The 19,180-nt window shown below is 36.0% G+C and overlaps 1 protein-coding gene and 1 non-coding gene across 6 annotated transcripts in view; both read left to right on the top strand.

Annotated features, from left to right (window-relative positions):
• Positions 1-6,980: 6,980 nt before the first annotated feature.
• CFAP206 (cilia and flagella associated protein 206) overlaps positions 6,981-19,180 on the top strand; it is a 42,922-nt gene continuing 30,722 nt past the window's right edge. For 3 of the 5 annotated variants that reach the window (XM_037844585.1, XM_037844583.1, XM_037844586.1), the window contains exons 1-7: positions 6,981-7,249; positions 8,867-8,979; positions 9,581-9,664; positions 11,998-12,088; positions 13,191-13,379; positions 15,170-15,328; positions 16,306-16,514. In XM_037844585.1, coding sequence (XP_037700513.1) covers positions 8,872-8,979; positions 9,581-9,664; positions 11,998-12,088; positions 13,191-13,379; positions 15,170-15,328; positions 16,306-16,514 — 840 coding nt within the window. In that variant the 5' untranslated portion in view covers positions 6,981-7,249; positions 8,867-8,871. The remainder of the gene's footprint in view (positions 7,250-8,866; positions 8,980-9,580; positions 9,665-11,997; positions 12,089-13,190; positions 13,380-15,169; positions 15,329-16,305; positions 16,515-19,180) is intronic. The other 2 variants (XM_037844584.1, XM_037844588.1) reach the window with 2 other exon arrangements.
• Positions 17,635-17,775, top strand: LOC119541040. The gene has a single exon (XR_005218172.1). It is a non-coding gene; the product is annotated as a U4 spliceosomal RNA (small nuclear RNA).

Below are 19,180 nucleotides of genomic sequence, written 5' to 3'. Positions count from 1 at the left end.
GTGTTTTTGTCAGAAAAGGGTCCTGGATTCTGTCAAGTGCCTTTTCTGTGTCAATTAAGATGATCATGAATTATCCTTCATCTATTAATTTGGTGTATTAAATTGATTTTCTTATGTGAAACACACATTCCTTGGATAAATCCCACTTGATCATCTTATAGAATTCTTTTAATATGCTGTTGGATTCAGTTTACTAGTATTTTTGTTGAGGATTTTTACATCTATATTCACAAAGGATCTTGGTCTATGATTTTCTTTTCTTGTGATATCATTATCTGGCTTTGGTATTAGGGTAATGCTGCCATCATGGAATGAATTAGGAAGTGTTCCTTCCTCTTCAATTTTCTGGAAGAACTTCAGTAGAATTACTGTTAATTCTTCTTGGAATGTTTCATAAAATAGGCCAGTGAAGCCATTTAGTCATGTTCTTTTTGATTACTGATTCAGTCTCTTTACTTGTTCTTGGTCTGTTTAGGTCTTCTATTCTTGATTCAGTTTAGGTGGTTTGTGTGTTTCTAAGAATTTGATCATTTCGTCTAGGTTACCTAATTTGTTGGCATACAATTGTACATAGTATCCCCTTTGAATCCTTTTTATTTCTTGATGTCAGTAGTAATGTCTCCCTTTCATTTCTGATTTCAGTTACATGTGTCCTCTCATTTTTCCTTTGTCAGTCTAGCTAAAGTTTTGTGGATTTTATTGTTCTTTTCAAAGAATCATATTTTGATTTCATTGATTCTATTGTTTTCTATTCTCTATTTCATTTATCTCTACTCTAATCTTTGTTATTTCTTTCCTTCTGTTCACTTTGGGTTTAGTTTGCTCTTTTTCTAGTTTCTCCAGATATGAGGTTAGGTCACTGATTTGAGATTTTTCTTCTTTTTTAATTTAAGCATTTAGAGCTATAAATTTCCCTCCAGCACTGCCTTTTCTGCACCCCATAAGATTTGTTATATTGTATTTTCATTTTCATTCACCTCAAGATATTTCCTAATTTCTCTTGTGACTTCTTCTTAGGCCCACTGGATGTTTAAGAGTGTGTTATTTAACTTCCATATATTTGTGGATTTCCTAGTTCTCTGCCTGTTATCAATTTCCAGCTTCATTCTATTGTGGTCAGAGAAAATACAATATATGATATCAATCTTTTTAGATTTATTGAGACTTACTTTGTGACCAAACATATGGTCCATCCTAGAGAATAGTCCATGTGCATTAGAAAAGAATGTGTACTCTGTTATAGATGGATGAACTCTTCTATATAAGTCTACTAAGTCTAGTTGGTTTAAAATATTGTTCTGGTCCTTTGTTTCTTTATTGATCTTATGTATAGATGTTCTATCCATTATTGAATGTGATATATTGAGGTCTCCTACTATAGTGTAGAACTGTCTCTTTATCTTTCAAATCTGTCAATATTTGCTTCATATATTTTGGGGCTCTGCTATTAAGTGCATTAGATTTACAACTGTTATATCTTCCTGTTGAATTGACTCCTTTATCAGTATATAGAGTACTTAATTGACCCTTGTAATTTAATGTGAATTTAAGGTGAGTGTCTTGTAAACAGCTTATAGTTGGGTCATGCTTTTTATTTTATTTTATTTTATTTTTTATTAAATTCAGTTTTATTGAAATACATTCACATACCATACAATCATCCATGGCATACAATCAACTGTCCACAGTATGATAACATAGTTATGCGTTCATTACCACAATCTATCTCTGAACATTTTCCTTACATCAGAAAGAACCAGAACAAGAATAAAAGATAAAAGTGAAAAAAGAACACCCAAATCATCCCCCCCATCCCACCCCATTTGTCCCTTAGTTTTTATCCCCATTTTTCTACTCATCCATACACTAGATAAAGGGGGTGTGATCTACAAGGTCTTCACGATCACACTGTCACCCCTTGTAATCTACATTATTATATAACTGTCTTCAGGAGTCCAGACTGCTGGGTTGGAGTTTGGTAGTTTGAGGTATTTACTTCTAGCTATTCCAATACATTAAAGCCTAAGAGGTGTTATCTATATAGTGCATAAGAATGTCCACCAGAGTGACCTCTCGACTCCATTTGAAATCTCTCAGTCATTGAAACTATTTCGTCTCATTTTTCATCCCTCTTTTGGTCAAGAAGATACTCTCAGTCCCACAATGCTGGGTCCAGATTCATCCCTGGAAGTCACATTCTGCATTGCCAGGGAGATTTACACCCCTGGGAGTTGGGTCCCACGTAGTGGGGAGGGCTGCGAGTTCACCTGTCAAGGTGGCTCAGTTAGAGAGAGAGGGCCACATCTGAGCAACAAAGAGGTACTCAGGAGGAGACTCTTAGGCACAATTATATGCAAATTTAGCCTCTCCTTTGCAGTAAGAAGTTTCATAAGGGCATGTCCCATGATTGAGGGCTCAGCACATCAAACCACCAGTCCCAGTGTTTGTGACAACATCAACACCAGTCCAGGTGAGGAAGTCCAACACTTCCGCACCTTCCCCCAGATCCTCGGGGCTGGGGAGAGGGAGGCTGTAAATATATTTTTTATTATCTGCCCAAATTACTCTGGGATGTGTCACTATTTCACTCCAGCCTATACTAACCTAATATATCTCACTTCCTATTCAAAGTTCCATGCAATTATGGTGTTTGAACAAACCGACTGTAGAGTTGTGCCGTTTAGAAAATTTAGATCCTGTACCAAATAGATATCTCTTCCCTTGGTCTCATATTGGGTCATGCTTTTTTATCCATTCTGCCGTCTTGCCTTTTGACTGGAGTGCTTTATCCATTCACATTTAAAGTAACTACTGACAATGCAGAACTTTCTCCTGCCATGTTTCTGTTTTCTTTTTGCAAATCTTATACCTTTTTTTGGTCCCTCAATTTTTCCATTATTGCTTACCTTCATATTTATTTCATCTTTTTAAATGAACCATTTCAAGACCCTTCTCATTTCCTTCCGTGTATGTTTTTAGATATTTTCTTTGTAATGACAAAGAAATTACCATGGGACTTAAATTTAAAATCTCATTGGATCTGATACCAATTTAACTTCTGTAGCATATGCAAACTATATTCCTAAACCCCTCTATCCTCCTACATTTATGTTGTTCTTGGCAAAATTATATCTTTATATATGTGTGTCCAGAACCATGGATTTATCTTTACTTTTTATGCTTTTGCATGTTAAATTATGTAAGAAGCGAAAACTGAAGATAAAACCAAAAATCAATAATGCTATCATTTATATTTACCCATGTAGTTACCTTTATCAGAAATTTTTATTTCTTCATATGGCTTTGAATTACTGTGTAGTGTCCCTACCTTTCAATCTGAAGGACTCTCTTTAGCATTTCTTGTAGAGCAGGTCTAGTGGTAATGAACTCCCTCAAGCTTTTGCTTTTCTGGGGATGTCTTAATTTCTCCCTCTTTTTGAATGATGGTTTTGCCAGATCTAGAATTCTTTGTTTACAGGTTTTTTTTTTCTTTCAGCACTTTAAATATGTCATTCCACTGCCTTCTTGACTGTATGGTTTCTGATGAGAAATTGGATCACTTGTGCATGATGTGTTGCTTCTTTATTTCTGATTTAGGATTCTCTCTTTGTCTTTGGCATTCAACAGTTTCATTATAATGTCTCTGGACATGGATCTCTTCATGTTTATCTTGTTTAGAGTGCATTGGGCTTCTTGAATATATATTCATGTCTTTCATTTTATTTGGGAAATTTTCAGCCATTATTTCTTCACTAGCCTTTCTGCCTCTTTCTCTTCTTCTCTTACTGGAACTCCCATATAATTATTTTAGTATATTTGATGGTGTCCCACAGGTCTCTTGGGCTCTGTTCACTTTTCTTCATTTTTTTTTTTCCTGCTCCCCAAACTGGATAATTTCAAATGTCCTATCTTTAAGTTTACTGATTCTTCAATCTCCTGTTGAACCCTTCTAAGGAGGTTTTTATTTCAGTTACTGTGGACTTCAAAATGTAGTATTTCTGTTTGGTTCCTTTTATATAATTTTTATCATTTTATTGAAATTCTTATTTTGTTCATATATAGTTTTATGGATTTTTTTAGTTCTTTGTCCATGTTTTCCTTTAACTTAGTGCATATTTAAGACAGTTATTTTAAATTCTTTGTCTACTAAGAGAGAAAGCAGTAATGTAGGGTCTCTTGAGGCCTATGCTCTGAACTGGCACACAGTCACTTCCACTACATTCTATTGGCCAGAACAAGTCACCTAGCTAAGCTGGAAGTGAAGGGGCAGGGAAGGATACTCGACACAGTGCAAGACAAGGGTGTGGATGCAGGGAGGAGGGAAGAAAGGGCCAACAATTCAATGTATCACAAAAAGCTAAGTAACGTTAGGGATTGGGTTTGGATGAAAATTGCAGAAAACCCAAATAACAATGGCTTAACAAAACAGGGATTTATTTTCTCTGATATTGAAAGAGGTCTGGAGGTAGCCAGTCAAGAAGGCTGCTCTGTGATATCCCCAGGAACTCTGGCTTCCTTTAGATTTCTGTTTTACCATCCTTAAGGTGTGATCTTCATGTTCATGTTCAGAATCAGATGCTGGAGCTTCCACCAGCACATTCTCTTGTCAAGTAGAAAGAAGGGAGAAGGAGATAGACACAAGGTTAAAGGGTTTCCCTGTCACCCCAGTGATTCCACTTATGTCTCATTGGACGAGACTGTGCCATAGGCCACCTCTATCTGAAAGAGGGGTTGAGATATCTTTTTTTTTTTCCTCAGCAGAGAACATTATCAATCCTAACACAAGCAGATTTAGTAAGGGAGGAGAAGAAAATAAATATTAGTAGGCAACTAGCAATATCAGAAACACCCAGGAGGTGTCTGTACTGGGATTTTCCCATAGTTTAAAATTATACTTAACATGATGGTATTATTTTCACCATCTCAAAATATTTATCAGCAATATATTCTCATGAAAGACATATTGGTATATATCCTAAAATATAAAGAAGAAAACAGAAAACAGCGATGATCTCATTGCCAAGATGTAACTACTGTTATTTTGGTACTGTACCAGTTTGAATGTGTTATGTCCCCCAGAAAAAGCCATATTCTTTGATGTAATCTTGGTGGGCAGACCTATCAATGTTAATTAGATTGTAATTCTTTGAGTGTTTCCATGGAGATGTGCCCCACCCAACTGTGGGTGATGACTCTGATTGGATAATTTCCATGGAGGTGTTGGCCTGCCCATTGGGTGGGTCTGAATTAAACTACTGGAGCACTATATAAGATCAGACAGAAGGAGCAAGCTACTACAGCCAAGAAGGACACTTTGAAGAAAGCACTGGAGCTGCAGATGAGAGACAGTTTGAAGACGGCCATTGAAAGCAGACTCTTGCTCCAGAGAAGCTAAGAGAGCATAAATATCCCAAGTGTAACCAAGAGTGACATTTTTGAGGAACTGCATCAGAGAGAAGAACGTCCTGGGAGAAAGCCATTTTGAAACCAGAACTTTGGAGCAGACACCAACCACGTGCTTTCCCAGTTAACAGAGGTTTTTTGGACCCCATTGGCCATCCTCCAGTGAAGGTACCTGATTGCTGATGACCTTGGACATTTTATGGCCTTAAGACTGTACTGTGTAACCAAATAAACCCCTTTCATAAAAGCCAATCCATCTCTGGTGTTTTGCATTCCTGCAGCATTAGCAAACTAGAACAGGTACATTGCCTTCACTTTGGTTATTTGTGTATTTACAGTTTCCCAGTTGGGCTTAGTCTCTACAAATGGCCAGTCCTCTACCCCATTACTTTTCTTTTATTTTGGTTTACATTTGATAAGATATTATATACTCATTATTGAAAGCCTAGAAATACCAGAAAGGTAAAGAAATCAAAATAATCATTTTCCCATAATTTTATCCTCAGATCCAAACACTACTATGATGATGGAAAATTGACATACAAACTTTGCATATGGTATACATGTTTGTATACATGAATGTAAAGAATATAAATTTTGTATTTGACTTTAAAAAATATATGATAAACATTTCCTATTTAAGGTTTTTTTTGACATCATTTTAAATGTCAGCTTAATATCTCATTTAATCAAAATGTCTTAAAGATTGGGTGTTGAGATTTCCAATGTTATGCTATTACAAATCCTGCTATTCTGAACATTTACTTTTTTGTCCTAGTTTCATTCCTATTCCAGGAAAATTTTCCAGAAGAGGAAAATAATAAAACTTTTTTTTTTTTCACTAAGACTTGTGCACGCTTGATTTTTTGTGTGTGTGTTGATTCATTTTCAAGTAATCTGGGAATGTCCTTAAGCAAAGTATATTCTGCATATTTATTTGTGATTTAAGAAAAATTACTGGCAGCACCCTGTTTAAAATTAAAACTTTGTTCTTTGATACTCTGCTTCTGATGTCTGTTAACTCTGTTTAAAAATTTCATGTCAGTTGACAGGACTAAGGAACGTTAATTTTGAGGGACAGAACTTTATTATTCCAATTCCCGACAAGGATGTTTCCTTATCGGGTCCTTCTTGAACATGCAGTCTTCTTTCCGAGCATCTTGGACCATCCTGCCACAGACTTCGTTTGATCAACAGGACGTGAAATAAAACCGCGATTTTTTTACGTTTGTTTTTTAAAACGAAAGACTTTTATAGGAACTTTGTTTCTCAGCTATATAACCCCTCAGTTTTCCTACCTTCTCTGAATGGGCTTCTCCCTTAACCCCTCACCACCCTGTCTGAACGCTCCACAGAGTTCCACACTAGCAAGTTAACATACATTAAGAAATCTTGTGTTTGACACCCTTAACCAGAGGAGTGTGGTGAATTTGCCCTTCTCTACCTGGGGTTTGGGCTTTTCTGTTTTCCGTTTGTTTTTTAAAGCTTGCCCTGTCCAACTTTCGGGAAAAGACTCTCAGCGACACCTCCCCCACCTTGGCCCCGCCCCCTTCGGCCCTGAAAGTTCGATCTCCATGGTTACGCGGACGCCCGGGAGAGCGCCCGGCAGCTGTGGAGGCACCGCTAAGGCCCAGGGGCAGAATCCGAAACACACGGTTCGGGCCCTCCATTCCGACCATGGGCGGCCTTCTCGGGGCCCCGCGCCCTTGAGGAGGCCAGCGTGACGCGGCGGGCCGATCCCGGGCCGCTGGAGCACCCGGTCCAACCTCCGTAAGACTTAACGGCAGTCAGGACCGCGCTGAGCAGCAACGGCGGCCACTTCCGGCCGGACGCACCCGGACCTCAGGTCAGACCTCTAACTCGCAGTGTGCTGGCGCGTGAGCCTTGCATCCTATCTCGGGGCCGTCCTTACCCACAACCGTTGGAACTCAGGGGAGTTGGTACTTCGGGGTGTGGAGTTGGGTGGGTGGGGGGTACTAAGGCTTCACCCTTCCCCGCTCCCCCGGCCTCGCTTCTTCCACCTTTGCAGGAGACCGATAACGCGCCTACCTCATCCTCGCGTGTGGGAGTAGGGAGTGAAGTGAGGCGATCAGTGAAAAGCACTTAGTTCACACAGCAAGTGCTTAATAAAGGTCATAACGCTGGGGTGCAGTCAGGGAAAGGCCTTTCTGTGCATGTTTCAATCACATGTGCTTAAAAAAACCCCAACATCTTGCTAACTTGTTGGTGTTTATTCTTATCCTGCACCTACAAGGACGCATATGCAAATTCTTAACCTCCAGTGTGAAGGCGGGGCAACCAATGAACTCCAGGATACACTACAGGTTGTGACCTTGAGCCTGTTCTTTGAGCTTTTTGTATAACTGACTTCACAGCCCTGTAATCTTCAGTACCAAATCGAAAGCTCAATTTAAATTTTAAAGGAAAAGCAGTATGGATGGTCTTGATATTCCATCCATTGAGAACCAAATTTACAAAATAACCATAGCTAACTTTCTTTGAATACTTCGTTAGAAGCTGCTGTTTTAAGTGCTTACCTTATGCCATGCACTAGCCTAACCACTAAATACATAGAATTTATTTAATCCTCACCGTAACTCTGGGAAGGGTTGGTAGTATTGTCTTTATTTTTCAGATGTCAAAACCGCTTCCCTGAGAGGTGAAACAAGTGCCCAGGGTCTCACAGCTAGAAAATGGTTGAGTTATGATGAAACCCAGGCAATCTGGTTCTCCTGGATAAGTGCCAAAAGCTACTATTACCCATCCACCTCAACACTAATAATACAGTTACCTTTATCTGCTTTTGATATCGTTTACATGCTAAGTTCTCTTGTATTCAGTTACTGATACTCGGGAAAATCTAGCACCTTTTCCTGGCTTATAGTAAATGGAATTAAAACCAGGAGTTCCTTTTTTTCCTTAATGCATAACTCTCATATTTTGATTTTTTTTACTTTCTTATTTTTATCGAGTCTAAGCTCCCTGTGCAGAAAAAAGAATTCAGATGATTGGAGTAAGAATTGTTTTCCAAGATGCTCTTCTAATTAGGAAAGGTCATTTAATGAATGTGGTGGAATAAGCATTTCCTTCTCTTTCAAGCCGTGCTCTGCCATCTACACAAATGGACTTTTGCTTTCCCATTCTATTTTTTTTTTCAAATATTGTTTAGCCCTTTTTTTCAGATTAAAAGTCATCAAATCAGTTACTTTCAGTGATTACCATCATTTAAGTAATAAGAGAAAATGTTTCAATCAGTTCAGGTCTAATCACTCTCTGTCATTGATAAAGCCCTTCATTTAAAAAATAGAGAAACCAACTAATGAAAAACAGGAGGGGCCTAGATACTAAAACTCAAATACTGTTAAGTCAATAGTGTTGTGACTCTAGAAATATAATAGTGGAGAAAATTAAAGGGAAAATATGTAAATACAAATATTAAACTATCAGTCATTGTTTAATTTAGCCAGAATGCCTCCCACTCAGGCAGAAAGTGTTATAAAGAATATCATTCGAGAAATAGGACAAGAATGTGCGGCCAATGGAGAGATTGTTTCTGAAACTTTGGTTGCTTTTATGGTAAGAATGAACTTTTTTTTTAATTACTCCTTTATTTAAAAAAATTTTTTAAGTGATGCTCATTTTCCTCTTAAAGTTTTGTGAAGCTTTCCTAGTTCTTATTCAGTTGAAAGCATGTTGAGATCATGGGAGAAGTTAATGAACAATATTTTAAAAACATCTATAAAGCATGTCAGTTCTAGATTTGTAGACTGATTTAGAAGGTCTTAAAGAGTTTTAGAGACATCAGTAATGTTCCTTTCCTATGTAAGAATTTTTTTTAACATGTATTTTGTTTACTCTTGTAAAAGTTAATCATTGTCTTGATCTCTCTCTTGTTGTTTTGGTTAAGAATGTACAGTAATTCCCCAACCTAAAATCTAGCCATTACTTTCAACCTGTTTCCCCATATAATTTTTCTAGGAGCTTTTTAAAATTTTATACTATTGCTTCCTTTTTTTCAACCTCTAATAAATGTGCTGATGAGTTAGGTAATAAGAAAAATAGCTGAAGAATCAACCCCTAAGAATCAAGAGGCAGTTGTTAAATGGAAACATAAAAACTAATTTCATAATAACACAAAATAATAAAATTATTTAATGGTCTCTTTTCCTATTCTCAGGTGAAAGCTGTTGTCTTGGATCCAAGTAATGGCTTTAACATCGATAGAGTCCTTATAAAGAGTGATGTGCAGAAACTTGTTAAGGTGATTATTGAACAATTCTCAAATTTGGAATTATTTATTTACAATTCCAAATACAATGTTTTTATTAGACATTGTAATCTAATAGTTTTTGCACAAAGCAAAAACACACCAAATAGTTGTGCAAATGAGTGAGGGATTTATTTTTTCTCATAAAACAAGTCTGGAGGTACACAGGCAGTTCTTCCTGGCTTCCTGGGCCACCATCGTTGGTAGGTGGCTTTCATCCATGGTCCCAAAATAGCTATTCCACCTCCAGGCAAGAAGAAGGTGGAGGGCAAAGCACAATATGTGTTCCAATTGAGTCTGTCACTTTCTATCAGGAAAATAATAATTTTTCCATAATCCCTCCCATCTGCTTACATTTTATTGACCAGAATGATTTTGCAAGTGAGCCTGGGATATTGATTTTTTTTCTTTTTTCAACTGAACAAATATTTGCCCCAAAGCAAATTGGGGCTCTGTTAGTAAGGAAAGAGGGACATGGATACTGGGTGGGCAGGTGGCAGTGTCTGCCACGGAATGTTTGAGTCATCTCATTATTAATCTAATGTTACACTGAGAACATTATTAACTGGTTTGTCATATACCATGAAGTTACATAGTACTAAATTAAGATCCACATAAATATAATTATGGATTAATGTAATTTGTGTTTTTTAATTCTAAAGGAAAAATGTAAACCAAAGCAAAGTATTCCATAGTTAGAAATCAAGCAGATGTGCTTGCAAACAAGGTTTGAGACTAAAGAAGGCAAGAACTTAAGAAGTCTTTAATGTTTTTCATAAGTTTTATATTGGACTCACTTTTAGTTGTCTAATTTCCTAAAAATTTACATTATTTTTTTCTCCTGGCATAATGAATTGAATTTAATTCCCTTCTTCACACAAAGAATTTGAAGCAAGCTTTCCCAAACTCTTTTATATGGACATTTTCTGGGCTCATACAAAGGGGCAGGAAAAATTTTTGTCATCTCCACCTTCTCTCACAACCAGCAGTTCATGTAGTGGAATACAGATCTATCTGCAGATGCTGCATGGATTAGGAAAAGATTTGGAAGCCAGGAGCTGGGGAATATGTTAGGGTGATTCTCCCTATTCTTAACAGTAGTGCAATAGAGGAAATGACTGTGTTGATCAGAAATTTTATTGAAAAGCTGCTGAGGAGAACCAAGGAAGACAGAAAATAAGTTTTTCCCCTTTTCATGGCTCAAGAAGAGTTTTTCTTTTTTTCTTCCAACTCTTTAAGTTGGAAAGAATAAAGCTCAATATATTTTTAATATGAGAGCCACAGAAACTAGCTATAATTCAAGTGATAAAAATAGTTTCATTTTTTTCTCAATTAAAACTCATGTTGGGGTGATGAATGCACAACTATATTGGGGTGATGAATGCACAACTATATGATGGTACTGTGAACAGCTGATTGTACACCATGGATGATTGTATGGTATGTGAATATATCTCAATAAAACTGAATTAAAAAAAAAACTCATGTGGATGAGCTAATCTTTTCATTTGTAAAGTCTGGTTTTAGAACAGTACTTCCTACCTAGAAGATCCAGGTACAAAGACATCCATAAAGACAGAGTCTCCAATTCTCACTCTTGCATCCTTCACCCTTCACCTCACTCCCACCCCAAAGTAAACCTGGAGCTGGAGGAGGTGGGTGTGAAGGTGATGCTGCTCAAGTGCCTGCCAGCTACGGTATATAAAGCCTTAGGGGTGAGAAAACACAAAAAAGAAAAGAAAGGGAATAAAACGTTGATTGACCATCAATTTAAAGGCCAAGGCAGAGAGGAATGAGCCGTCTATGTGGGGAAAAAAAGAGAAAAACCTTACCAGAAGAAATTTTCAAGTAGGCAGAGCCAGAGAACTTTCATAAACAGAGGAGGTTGGCTGTCACTGCTTTTTATGAAATGCATGTGACCTCCAGTGTCAGCAAAGAAGCAATGTTCAAGACTCAAATAAATAGTAGTGAGGTACTCTAGAGCAGTTCTAGACAGAAGTATAAGGTTCATGGCACATTTATCCATGTTTAGGCTGGATAGATAAACCGAAATGTCAAGTGTTTTGCCTTTGAACTTTTAGCACCTGCACATGGTGATAGTGGTTAACTAAGGGGGAACAACTTATTACTAAATGTTACCTTCTGGGTAGTTTATAAAGTGTGAAGTCCTCAAAGAGAAAAATAATAATAAAAGGGATTATTGGTGGATAAATATCAGCAATCATTGCTTTGATATGCCTCTTTACTTTTGAAACTAACTTCGGAAAATACTTCTGAATATTTCAGAAAAGTGTAACTAGAAGCATTGATGGATTTTTCTTTTCTAGCTTTGTGTGACTCGGCTATTGGATAGTAAAAATCCATCCTTGGACACCATTAAAATGCAAGTCTACTTTGATATGAATTATACAAGTCGAGGTAACATATCTCTACCTATTTTGATAACTTTTAAGACTTTGTATTGTATTTCAGATAAGACAGCTTCATTTAGTTGACAGTTAAAAATTAAATTTTTTTGTCAATCTTTTGAAATGTTTTCCAACCTTGAGGAATAATAATAATGTTGGAAATGCTAAATGAGAAAAACACCAATGCCCTTTGTGAGTATTAAATGTTTGTTTTCATTATCATGTCCATAATAATTATGTTTTCAGGTCTATTGTGTTTTAACCTTGTGGTACTAATATACAATAATTAGAAATTAAAACAACCAGTGCAGTTAAAAGTTCTAAATTTGCAGACTTTGTTTCTGTGCTAGTTTGTATTATTATCTGATGTATGTTTATCTAAATTATGTAACTGACTCCCAAAGAAATGAGTGATGGGAAATTTAAGTTAGAATGTATTTCATTATGTAAATAATTGAATACATGCATCAAAAATAAGTAGGAAACAAAAAGGAAAATAAATTTCATTGTAGATTGCCTCTGGCCCCACTGTAATGCACTCATTATTCCTATTTAGTGATTTTCTTTGTCTTTATTCCCCCTTGTATATAAAATCATGCATCTTGCTTTTTTTTTTTTTAACTTTTTAATGAAGAAATTTTAAAGCAATAAAATAATCATGAAATGGATGCGATTGTGAGTTTTGGGTTTTTTTTTAATTTACCAAAAAGTTCTTATTTGCTTTTGTAGCAAGATTTTGGGCATGAACTGTTCATGGTTGATATGTTTATATATGTTTATTTATATTGCCTTCTATATTTTTCTGCCTAATTGTGAGGTTTTAGCCCTCCCTCTCTGATACTTACTTTTTGGATTGTCTGAAGTCTTAATGGGTTTTGACAAAGTATGTAATTTAAATCACTGAGTGATAATTCTTTCCCACCAACCTTTTGTCTTGAAGTTACTTGCTGGCCACTGTTTATTTTTATTTTGATTATTACATCTTAAGAAAATACTTGATTTCATACTGTATATTACCATTTCCAAGCCAGTTTTTCTCTGGTCCTACTTTTTCTATGTGAGAAGAATTCTCGTGATCAATTATATGGAACATTGTTCTTTGCCGATTTTAGAGGAATTTATTGGAGAACATCATCGGGTTCTGGAGTCTAGATTAGGCTCTGTCAGCAGAGAAATTACAGATAACAGAGCTTGTGCTAGAGAAGAGTTGGAAAGCCTCTACCGAAAGATTGTCAGCTATGTGCTACTACGCTCTGGACTTGGATCCCCTACAGATATCAAGATTGTCAGAGAGGCAACAGGTACAAAATTGAAACAACATCAGTTCCCTAGGTGCAAAATATGATCAATGATTTTTTAAATATGTTAAATTAGAAGTGTTAAAGCTTAAAGTTCCCTTTTAACTGTCAAAAAAAACAAAAACAAAAAACCCACAAGACAAAAACAACAACCAGCACAGGTAAGAGGTGAAAATGCACCCACACTATGTATCAATTCTAAAACTGGAGTAGTGCCTCTAAAAAGTGAAGTTGATTAATTTTCTTAGCGCTTTACTTATCTAGGGATCTTTTACACCTCAGAGAAACATTGGCAGTGTGATTAAGGGTACCAGGCTGACTGGGCATGGGGTCAGCTGGCAACGGAGATTTCATGCTGATGAAAGGCATTGAGTCTGCATCTGAAATGGATGGCCGAAGGGGACACTGCTTTATCCTCAGGAAGTACTTCCCCACTTCGTACCTTGAGATGAGAAATAGATGATGTCTCTAGCCCTCCTATGGCTTCCTTCCATAACGATTTTTCTGCTCAGAGCCCCAATTAGAAATGGTTGTTTTAATTAATTATTTTAATTTAAAATTTTTAATTTTTTTTTTTTATGTAGGTATACATTTATTAACAGTGAAAAAGCAGTTTATTCAAGGTGAATGTTACAAAATACAAAGAGTACCTACACAGTCTGGCCAGCTCATTATTTTAGGCATTATCTCAGCCTGCACAGAGTTCTCTCACTCATTTTGACCTTTTCTCCCTCTACCTCTAACCAAATTTTCAACTTAAAAAATTAAGACAAACAAATGAATATTTAATACCTAACACTTCAAGCAATGGTTATGGAAAACATGTTTATAAGTTATTTGCTTTCAAGCTGTAGGTATTTTAAAATTTTTATCAACTAAAACAGGAAAACAACAGACTAGATAAAAGCAGCTATAACTCAATTCAAATAAGCAAGTTTGATAAGGTTCTTATGTTCTACAGTAAAAACTAAGAATAAGCACAAGTCTTCCACTGTGTCCACCCTTAACATGCATGCAGAGAGACAGCTGCAATATGTAATATTGCAGTGTGTAATGTTTCGCTTGAGTATCAAAAGCCAGTTTTCCCCTCTTCCTGTTTAGTCTAGAAAACAAATATAGAATGTGAGTATATATATAATGTATTGTTTCCAATTTCCCTGAAGTAAGGCCAATTGGATGAGAATTCCTGATTCTGGAATGGTAGTCTTCTGAAGAACAGGTTTTATTAAAGTTAGTGTTAAAGCTTACATAATTTAAATTAATTAGTAATACAAAAATGTCCTCATAGGAAAATCCTTGTTTAATTATTTCCTGATTGGACATTCTAGTTTTACACTGAGGTTATTGAGCAAGAGTTTTAAAGGAATGCTAACCAAGTCCTTTCCCCATGGGGTATATTTCAGTCAATTGTTAACAAAATTTACAAGACTACTTGGAACTAATTCTTCACATTGTATTCAGGGAAGATCCTATAAGGTTTATTTATTGTTAAAGAGATCTATGGAGTCTTACTGGGTATATACCATATACCCAGTAAAATTTTTAATTTAAAAGGTTATTGACGGATGCTTAATTATTGGAAATGGACCCAAAATAGTGGCACTAATTTTCAGCAGTCCAGTTTTGATATATGATACTTTTGCTCTCTGTTCTGTAATCATGTATCAGAAATGTAAAGAATCATGTAAGACAAGACCCTTAACAACTTTCTGCTGAAAGAAAGAAAAAACTCTTAATTTAAGTTCTGATGTCTTTATTCTGTCATTTAGTTTGCTGTTTGTGGTTTATTTTAGCTGCACTGCAGAGCGTTTTTCCTCAGGCTGAGCTTGGGACATTTCTAACTCTTTCTAAAAAGGACAAAGAACGTCAGCTGAAAGAACTCACCATGATTGTTACTGGAATTCGTTTATTTAACAGAGATTGCGGAAAGGGAGGAGAAGGCATTGATGATTGTAGGTATACCATTAGATTAATTTTGTAAATCTGTAATTTATCAGGGTTAAAATTTAACTTGCATAGTGAGGAATATGATATGCAATACACTATTTTTAGATTTAAGCTTTTTAGTTTTGACGTTTCCTTAGGCAAAACTACTGTTCATAATGTGTAGCAATTTTTAATTTTGCTGGGGCAAGATTTTAAATTTCATTTACCTTGAAGCTAGTATGGGAGAGTGAATCAGTGAAAGGAATGAGGGGACCAGCCCAGAGGCCAGCCTCCCAGTTCAGTATGGCTTTGTATTTTTTACTCCAAGGCAAATAACCAAAAGGGGGTAAAACTCAGTTATGTAAAAAATGAAATTGCTGTGGAAAACAGTTCCTGGTAAAAGACATACCTCTTAATGGAATAAAAAGACCCAAGAGAAGAAATCTGTAAATCTGTAGATTCATGGGTGTCTACTATCCTGCTATGCACTTATGTATTATTTAGGAGTCTGAAAGTACTGAAGAAATACTTGATCAAGGACCTACCAGTGGAAGAAACTTCCTTATGAAATTGATACTTTTGTAGACCCATTGATAAGGTGTGTCTTTTACCAGATCACTGATCTAGTATGACAGGGTTATTTTTAACATTCTAAAAATTGTTCTAAAAAGCCAAATTCTCATTCTCGTTAAAGTTTCCTCCCTCACTAGACTAATAACAGCATTATTTTTCAGTGTTCTGATGAGTTTAAGTAGCACACATTCGTTTTTCTTTCCTGTAATTAGAAAAGTAGATATACTGAAGGAGGGATCAGTGGCTTTTCCGGGAGACACAATTAACAGCCACGTAATACCAAAGCCTACCTCTTATGGAGATTATATTTCAGTGGCAAAATTTGATCTACTAGTTTTGGTTATTGTTCTGACAGGATCTTCTGTTTAGATAGGTGTTCTAATTCTTTTAAGAGTCTTTCATACTTCTCTTACTATATCTTTAAAAACAGTGCCATCTATTCTACGTGAAGCAATCCCAGTCACCACTCAACATATTGATTCCCAACTTCAGATTACCCAGGACCAGGCCTGCCGCTACACAGCCATCCTTGAGAAAGCAGCACAGAACCCACTCTTGAATAAAGAACTTCAGCCATATATGTTAAAAGAAGCACTATATAATGTGCGACAATATGAGATTTTCCTTCAGATCATTTTGGTGAGTTAATGTCATGATATCTGGTCTTTTCAGTATAAAGGAACCCCTATGTGTTTTGTTAAAACAAAAGGTAGAACCATCTCACCCATTAAGGAAGTAAACTTCTCAGTTTACATTGGATCTGTACAGCCAGGGGCTAAAGTAGAATTGGGAAAGTTGGATTTTTATTTTAATGAAAATATATTGCTAGAAATTGATTTTATGCTTGTTGATTCTCTTTGGTATTCAGTGGTGTGCTTGTTAGTATGCTGTAGTTAAGCTGTGGTATTTGTGGGTATGTAAGTACTACTAGCATTGTTTTGCAGGTAGCTGGCACTCATATCATTTTGTGTAATTATTATTGTGATATATGTAAAAATGGTAGAAAAGATTTTTATTTTTGATGTTTTTAAATCATTAGAATTTTCCCAGAGAGTTGGAAAATGTTATGAAGTGGTGGTTTTAAAACTTTTTTTTAAGCAGCAGAGCCAAATAAGTTTCACATACAAACTTATTTAGAATCCTAAAAACAGGAAACAGATATCAAGATGAAGGGGGATTGGAGGACCCTCTCAACAAGGGATATCCCCATACTACCCTAGTTGCAGGGAACACATTTTGTTAACTATTTCATGAGAGCAAACCATGTTCCCACTGGTCACTATTTGCCTTTACACAGCCTCTACCTTCCAGTAACCATGAGACTCAGGGTGGATAGAACTGTCTTTTGTATGAGTGAACACTAATTTCTTGAGGGATAGAACTGCACCCCCCCCCCTTCTTTTTGATTTAATTCATTAGGGTAGATGGTTCCCTAACATTTAACTGACTTGTGGCTATTAGCCTTATGTAGCTAGTCGGATATTAATAGGTATGCTTGGCAATCAATTTATCTTGAGTTGCAGATGGATCCACATGGCATTTCTGCACTATAGGGAACTTTGACAGAGTAGAACCTCACATTCACTTTTTTTGGTTTTTACCTGTTCTTTTTTTAGAGAAGTTTTTTTTTTAAGTAGAGTCCTTTTACAGAAAAATCATGTAAGAAATACAGTGTCCCATATACCCCCCCATTATTAACATTTTGCCTTAGTGTGTTACCACTGTACAATTGGTGAGAGCATATTAAAATAGTAATATTAGTTTTGTGCAGTGGCAGTATCATAGCCAATGAGGTTTATTCGAGGCACAATTATTGCTAATTGAAAACTTTTCCCAATACCCCACCATGATGACTTGAAACATAGTCGGCTTTGGCAATTTTTGACAGTCTCTGTGGAGACTGGGCAAAAAATAAAAAAATAAAAAAATAATAATAAAAATAAATAAATAAATAAAATAAAATAAAACAAAATAAAAAACTATTAACTGTATTCCATAGTTTACATTAGGGTCTATTTTTTCCCCATGTACTACCCTATTATTAATACCTTGCATTAGTGTGGTACGCCTGTTATAATTCATGAAAGAACCTTTTCATAATTGTAATATTAACTATGGTCCATCGTTTACAATAGGGTTCATTGTGTTGTACAGTCCTATGTTTTATCTTTTAATTTTTATTCTAATAATATATATATATGACCTAAAATTTCCCATTTTAACTACATTCACCTATATAATTTAGTGCTGTTACTTATATTCGCAATATCGTGCTACCATCACCACTATCCATTTTCACAACTTTACAATCAATCCAAATAGAAATTCTGTACAGATTAATCGTTAACTCTTCCATTCACTGCCCCCAACCCAGCCCCTCGTAACCCATATTCTAGATTCAAATTCTGTGAGTTTGCTTATTCTAATTATTTCACATCATTGGTATCATACAATATTTGTCCTTTTGTGTCTGGTTTATTTCACTCAGCATAATGTCTTCAACGTTCATCCATATTGTTGCATGTGTCAGGATTTCACTCCTTTTTACAGCTGAATAATATTACACTGTATGTATATACCACATTTTGTTTATCCATTCATCAACTGATGGACAATTGAGTTGTTTCCATTTTCTGGCAATTGTGAATAATGCCTGTATGAACATTGGAGTGCCAATATCTGTTTGACTTCCTGCTTTCAATTCTTTTGGGTATTTACCTAGTAGAGTAGTAATACGTTAATTCTATACTTAGTCTTCTGAGAAATTGTCAAAGTGTCTTCCACAGTGGCTGCACCATTTTACGTTCCCACCAGCAGTGAATGAGTGTTCCTATTTCTCCATATCCTCTCCAACACTTGTAATTCTCTGTTTTGTTTTGTTCTTTTTTAAATAGTAGCCCTTCTAGCGGATGTGAAATTGTATCTCATTGTGGTTTTGATTTACATTTTCATAATAGCTAGCGACATTGAGCATCTTTACATGTGCTTTTTGGCCATTTGTATATCTTCTTTGGAGAAAGGTCTAATCAAGTTTAAGATCTAAGAAACCATTGTTTAACACAAGATCCTGAAGATGCTTCACTACATTTTCTTTTAGGAGTTTTATAGTCCTGGTTCTTATATTTAAGAATTTGATCCATCCTGAGTTAATTTTTGTATATGGTATGAGATAGGGATCCTCCTTCATTCTTTTGCATATGGATATCCATTTCTCCCGGCACCATTTGTTGAAGAGACTATTCTTTCTCAGTTGAGTGGATGTGGCAGCCTTGTCAAAAACCAATTGGACATAGCTGTGAGGGTCT

This window comes from Choloepus didactylus, chromosome 7, assembly GCF_015220235.1.
Source record: "Choloepus didactylus isolate mChoDid1 chromosome 7, mChoDid1.pri, whole genome shotgun sequence".
Classification (NCBI taxonomy): Eukaryota; Metazoa; Chordata; class Mammalia; order Pilosa; family Megalonychidae; genus Choloepus; species Choloepus didactylus.
This window is presented reverse-complemented; position numbering and strand designations above follow the sequence as displayed.